The following is a 6415-nucleotide window of genomic DNA, read 5'->3' on the forward strand; positions in this document are numbered from 1 at the left end:
ACACACACACACGAGATTGTGCATGTATGGCAGCCTGAGTGTGCATATGCAATCATGTGTGCGTGCACGTGTATGCATGTAAGTGTGCATGTGTAAGTGAGGGTGTACGTGCAAGCCCATGTGTGTGTGTGTGTGGGGGGGTGTCTTTCTTGTTGCTGTGATGAAATACTCTGGGAAAAGCAAGTTAGGGGGAAAGGATTTCCCTTGGCTTGCAGTTCCTGAGAGATACCATCTATCACAGTGGAGAAGACACGGTGGGTGGCAGAGAAGCCTGGTGGCGGGAGCCGGGGGGCAGCTGGTTACACTGCACCACGCTCAGGAAGCAGAGAGCAAATCTGAAATGGGACCCAGCCTATCATGTCCCCCCCTCCCCGCTCCCGCCCCCGCCCCATGACTCATTTCATCTAGTGAGGCTCCACATCCTAAAAGTTCCACAACTTTCCAGACAAGTGCTGCCAGCTGGGGACCAGCAGGTGAAATACACGAGCCTATGGGAGATGCTCCAACCCCCAGTGGCGGGAGGGGATGGTGGATGTGAGAGTTGTGTACATGTGTGAGGGGGGTGGGGATAGCACATATGTGGATCTCGGGTGCGTGAGGATGTCCGGCCAGTGTGTGCGAGTGTGTGTATGGTTTCTCCCCAAACAGATTGGCTCCTCAGAGGCTAATACTCTCTCTCCCTCCCTCCTCCCAACCTAGCTAGCGAGAAGCTCAGAGGAGGAAGCTGGCCATATACGTTAGCAGCGACTGGTTAATTGAAAGCGAAAACTTGGTTTTGGGGAGCAGACTGAGGTCACACAGCCTAAGTGACCAGCTAGATTGTGAGGAAAAGCGAGAGCCATGGTCTCCTGAGAGCAGGGCCGTGGCTGTGCTCATGCAGGTCCTCACGTGTGTTGGTGTAGTGGTGGCAGCTGTCCCAGGAACAGCACACCCCATGTGTCATGCTGTTGCAAGGGCTCACACTAATCTTGGAGGACCCTGAGGAATGCAGGGAAATGGCTGGCAAGGTAGGCGACGCCATCCATATAGTTCTGTGATCTGTGCAGGGCTAAGGGCTATTCTGGAACATGTCCTGGAACTCAAGGCTGCCAACGTGCTGTGGGATCCCGGTTCTGCTTTTGACACAAACCAGCCCTCTAGCTGATTTCTGAAGTTCTTAGAAGCCCCCTGGGTTGCAATCCTCCAACTCCTTCGTCTCTGCTTCTAGGCTTTTCTATGGCAGCTTGGCGGAGACCCGTCAGACAGTCTCTACCACCACCACTAGGCACCTCTTCTTGCCATTCCCTAGTCACAATGCCCCTTGGCTTCCCTGCAGGTTTGCCAAGCTGCTGCTGCGCCTCCCAGCTCTGCGCTCCATTGGCTTGAAATGCCTGGAGCACCTCTTCTTCTTCAAGCTCATTGGGGACACCCCCATTGACACCTTCCTCATGGAGATGTTGGAGACCCCACTGCAGATCACCTGAACCTGCTGAGCTGCAGCTTCCCCACCCAGGGTGACCTCTGGGCTGATGTGTGTGGAGCCCTACCCTGCACACTGTCCCTTACCTCCCATTCTGACCTCCCTTTTCTGTCCCCAAAATGTGATGCTTGTAATAAAGACAACCTTTCTACACATGAGACTTTTCTAGGTGGAGTTTTGTATGGATGTTAAAGGTGACCCTTCTTTGCTATTTAGGGGGCTGTGGTCTTTCTGGAAGTTCTTGGGAAGAGTAACCCAGCCTCTGTACATACAATTGGTTTAAATTATTTTTTCACTTGCCATGGAAAGCAAACAAATGGAAAAGAAAATAAATATGATATTGGCACTGCTTGGACTGTGTGGTGTGTTGTTGTGTGGCAAGGAAGTTCTCTGGGATGTGGAGGCCATAAGCTAGCACTGGCCTCTGTGGTCTGGGGCTGGAGTTAGGAGCTGAGTTGGGCTGGAGGCACAGCTGGCTGGGACGTTGCTGCTGGGAAGGAGGAGAAACCATCTTTTACAGACAGCTGGCCTTTCCTCTTCTCCCTCTCCCTCCTCCTCTTCATCCTCCTCCTCCTCTTTTGACCCTTCTCAAGCCTGTATTCACAGATATGGAAAAGGAAATGGGGACCGTCTGGTGAGGAGTGCTAGGGATTCCTGGCCCCTATGATGGGGGAGGGCAAAAAGGGGTCTATCCCCAAGCTGAATGAGAGAACACAAAGACTCACTCAGTGAGCGCCTGCCTATGCAGGAGGAGGCTGGGGTCTGACCTTCTGGGCTGGCTACCCACTAAGCAGCAGGAACGCAGACCCCCATGGACACAGCAGGCAGCAAGAAATTCTTGAGAGGGGTTTGACTATCTAAACACAGAGATGGATGCCATTCTTGAGGCCTCCAAAGGCAAGGCTCCATCTTGAATTTGCCCTTGGGGTTAGGTAAGAGGGAAGAATTGCACATGTCACCCATCTATGTTGAGCAAGTACTGTTTAACCTCTGTGCGATGCAGAGGTCTTTGGAGGCTTCCTGAACAAGTTGTCACCTGCCCATGCACTTAAACCTGTTCCTTGTCATCCCTGTTGGGATAGTTGACTTGAGTTGCCTACTTGACACCATCCAGAGTCACCAGAGTCTCAGTAGGGATTGTCTAGATCAGGTTGACCTGTGGGCACATTGGTGGGTGAGATTGTCTTGATTGTGCTGATGTGGGAAGACCCAACCCACTGTGGGTCCTGAAATGTGTAAGCGTAGAGAAGGTGAGCTGAATAGTAAACATGCATGCATTTATTCTCTCTGCTCTTGACTGCCGTGCGACTGGCTGCTTCAAGTTCCTGTTGTGACTTCCCCACAGTGATGGACTGACTGCAACCTAAATTGTAGCCAAATAAACCTTTCTCCTTCAAGTTTCTCTTCTCAGAGAGCGTTTTATCACAACAGCAGGAAATGAATGTAGCTCACTTCCTCAAACACTCAGTTCTCCAGTGGACAGAGGAAAGGAAGAGCCAAAAAAGAAAGGATGCATGTAATGAAGTGGGAAAAGATCAGTAGAATGGACCACTAATTGGGATGGGACTGGGTACTTCAGTGACCGATATGAGCTATTTTGAGCATCATCCTGGGTACTGTCAACAGGCAAGGAGAAGGGACGTAATAGAGCTTGTCCGAAGGGCAAAGTAAAAAAAATAAAAATAAAATATTTCCAATTCAGTCTATGTGTAGGAGGCACAACTTACAGAAAGAATTAGAAAAATCAGAATTGTAAAACATGCAGCATTTTTCTTCAAGGGGAGAAAGTGACTAATGCCCGTTCACCCTGAAGGCTGGGATGGATGTTGTCTAACAACCCGGTGATCCTTTGCTGTTCTATGGAGCCAGCCTTCACCTGAATCCACCCAAATCCTGAGCGTTGTTCAGGTCCTAATCCTGAGCTTTGTCTCTCAGTGACTGGAACCCATCCTTATGAAAGGTCCCACGTACTTCGCATTCTCAATCAATGGAACCCATCTAGGAGCAAATCCTTGCTCCTAGGCCCTTACCCTGAGCACTGTTTCTTTGTAAATAAGGACCCATTCTTATGGTGAAGGTCACAGGTGCTCAGCTAAAGAGATGGGCTTTGTAAGGGAGTTTCTATGTAGCCCCCTCTAAAGCATTGTGATAATTGTCATGTGGAAACCTTTCCCCAAAGTTTTACTGTGTTTAAATATGTAAGGAACGTTAACCGCTTGGCCAGACTCCGGAAGTTTTTGACCCAGCCCCTGCTAAAGTGGTGCTGACCTGAGTTCAGTTCTTCACCTCACGTGGATCCTGTCCTTGCCAGCTGTGACGTTGGCAGGGACCCCCAACAGTCCGTGTGCTTTGGATGCCTCACCACACCAGTTGCTCTAGTAAATACCAGGCAGCCACCTCGTGACTTGGCCTTCTTAGGGTATCTTCCACACCTTTCACCTCAATATCATCCCCACTGCCCACTTGAGGGAGCCCAGATGGCCTGTCTGAAGTCTTCTATCCAAAACATCAGCACAATGACTTAGCTTTGCCTCTAATAGGAGGCCAAAGACAGTCAAAATGTCCATGGATATCTCTTCTCCTCTTTTTTTTTTTTTTTTTTCAAGACAGGGTTTGTCTGTGTAGCCCTGGCTGTCCTGGAATTCACTAAGTAGACTATGATAGGGAAAAAAAAATCCCCCAATAATGAGTAACTCTACCGACGCAGTAAAGCAGATCAGGCCGAATTAGTAAGTCCAGGTTTAAGCTGAGCAGAACAAAGCAACTTCCGGATGACTCTCAGGAAGGCAGGAGAGAGAGCGAGCACCTGGCAGGTCCTGCGACCAGGTGTTAAATAGTCTGCAGGCATGGTCTTGAGCAGCCTCGGGGGAGGGACTGACCCTTGGTGGGCTTTCTGAGGGGCGGGGTCTGGAATGGGAGGAGTGAGATCCTGAGAGTGGAATACCCCACCCCCACCCCCAGAGAGAGATCCCCAACAGACCAGGTTGGCTTTGATCTCAGAGATCCACCTGCCTCTGCCTCCTGAGAATTAAAGGCAGGTGCCACCAATGTCCGGCTAATTTTCTTCTTTATATATCCTCAGCACACTCATTCCAGCCAGGCTAGCCTTCCACCAATCAGCTGCTGCCCACGTTTCTGTCTTTCTTCCCTGTCTGTCATGACTCTTTCTAGTGACTCCTATTCCGGCCCTGTTTGTCCTTTGAGGCCAGCTGTCACCACATCTGTATGCAACCATTCCTGATCTCTCTACCCCTGTAGTTTCACACATTATTTTGTGTCTCCATTTGAGCACACTCCATACTGTGTATTGTGTATTAACTACTTACATATTCTGTTTACTTGTAAACTTGAGTAGAGATCATGTCTGATTGAACTGTGTTTCTGCAATGGCTGGAGCCGAGCACCCAGTTCAAAGTCGGCATTCAATAATTTCCCCCCCCCACAGTTGGTACCTCTGTTTTCATTCTTAATACAAGGCATTCCCCTGCAAATGGAGCAGCCCCGTTACCAGGCCAGGAGGTAGAGAACTAGACCGTTGGCAGTCAAGTTACTATTCAGGGCCATGGTGGGCTGTGACCGAATAAATTCAGGCAGGTTCTTTGCCTTAGGGGAATTCATACATGAGACAGGCAGAAAACATTAAGATCAAAGCTAATGAAAAGTTGCTTATCTGGGGCTGAAATAACAAAAGATGGCTTGGGGGAAGAAGTGGTTGTTGCACAAACATGAAGACCTGATTTTACTCACCCAGCACCCACACAGAAGCCTGGCATGGCCGCAGTGTGCCTCTGGACCCCAGCATGGTGAGGGGTATACCAGTGGATTGGGGAGAGCAGATGAAGTCCTGACTGAATGTATATTGTTGACATATGTAAAATGCCATGTTAAGGACCCCAATATCTCAGACCCGTGGGAACTGGCAAAGCCTTCCCCAGGTCAGGTTCAGGGAGCTGGCCAAGCCTTCCTCTGGTCCCAATGTAAATGATGACAGTGTGTGGAAATGGTCAACCAAGCTTTTTCTCCAGTATTAATGCAGCCCAAGACTGCTCCCCTAAAAGATTCTTCCTACCAAAATTATCTAAACCTGCTTCCTTGTTCAGCTGGATATGATGAACCCACCTTCTTATTCAACCGTATACAAAGCTTTCTCTCCAGTATTAATGCAGCCCAAGACTGCTCCCCTACAAGAAACTTCCTGCCAAGATTATCTAAACTTGCCTCCTTGTTCAGCTGGATACGATGAACCCACCTTCTTATTCAACTGTATACAAGCCAGCTCCTTGATTCAGATGTATAAAATAAACATGTTGAATTTCTGGGGTGCTCCGTTGCTAATTCTCCACCAGAGCAAGCATGGCCCACTGGACCCCAGCTTTTTTGTAGGTTCATTTGTGTGTCTGTCCTTTCTTCATTCTCTCATAGCCCTAGTTAGATAAATCCATGCAGAGTGTGGCAGCGGATCCCAGGGGCTCACAGGCCAGCCAGCATAGCTCCAGGTTCAGTAAGAGACCCTTTCTTGTGTGTGTGTGTGTGTGTGTGTGTGTGTGTGTGTGTGTGTGTGTGTGTCTGGGGGGTGACGATGAGAGAAACAGAGAGAGAGATACACAGAGTCAGAGAGAGAGAGAGAGAGAAAGATAGATAGATAGATAGATAGATAGATAGATAGATAGATAGATAGATAGAATAGAGAAAGGTAAATTGGGATAGAGAAAGATACCTCTCTGGCTTTCACACATCACACATGGACAAGTGCACCCACACATACTCATTCACATAACACACACACACACACACACACACACACACACACACACACACACACACACACCACCTCCAGCCCCTAAAAAAAAAGAATGATTTGTCTATAGCACTTAAGTTTACAACCCACATAAAAACCTGGGATTGTAACCTGGCCTTGGAGATATATATATATATATCGGCACTTATGAGATATCT

General features: G+C 48.8%; 1 protein-coding gene across 3 annotated transcripts in view; it reads left to right on the forward strand.

Annotated features, from left to right (window-relative positions):
- Rxrg (retinoid X receptor gamma) overlaps positions 1-1810 on the forward strand; it is a 42545-nt gene extending 40735 nt beyond the window's left edge. For all 3 annotated transcript variants that reach the window (XM_006983235.4, XM_076547934.1, XM_006983236.3), the window contains one exon: positions 1316-1810. In XM_006983235.4, coding sequence (XP_006983297.1) covers positions 1316-1463 — 148 coding nt within the window. In that variant the 3' untranslated portion in view covers positions 1464-1810. The remainder of the gene's footprint in view (positions 1-1315) is intronic.
- Positions 1811-6415: the final 4605 nt, after the last annotated feature.

Source organism: Peromyscus maniculatus, chromosome 11 (genome assembly GCF_049852395.1).
Source record: "Peromyscus maniculatus bairdii isolate BWxNUB_F1_BW_parent chromosome 11, HU_Pman_BW_mat_3.1, whole genome shotgun sequence".
NCBI classification, from domain to species: Eukaryota; Metazoa; Chordata; class Mammalia; order Rodentia; family Cricetidae; genus Peromyscus; species Peromyscus maniculatus.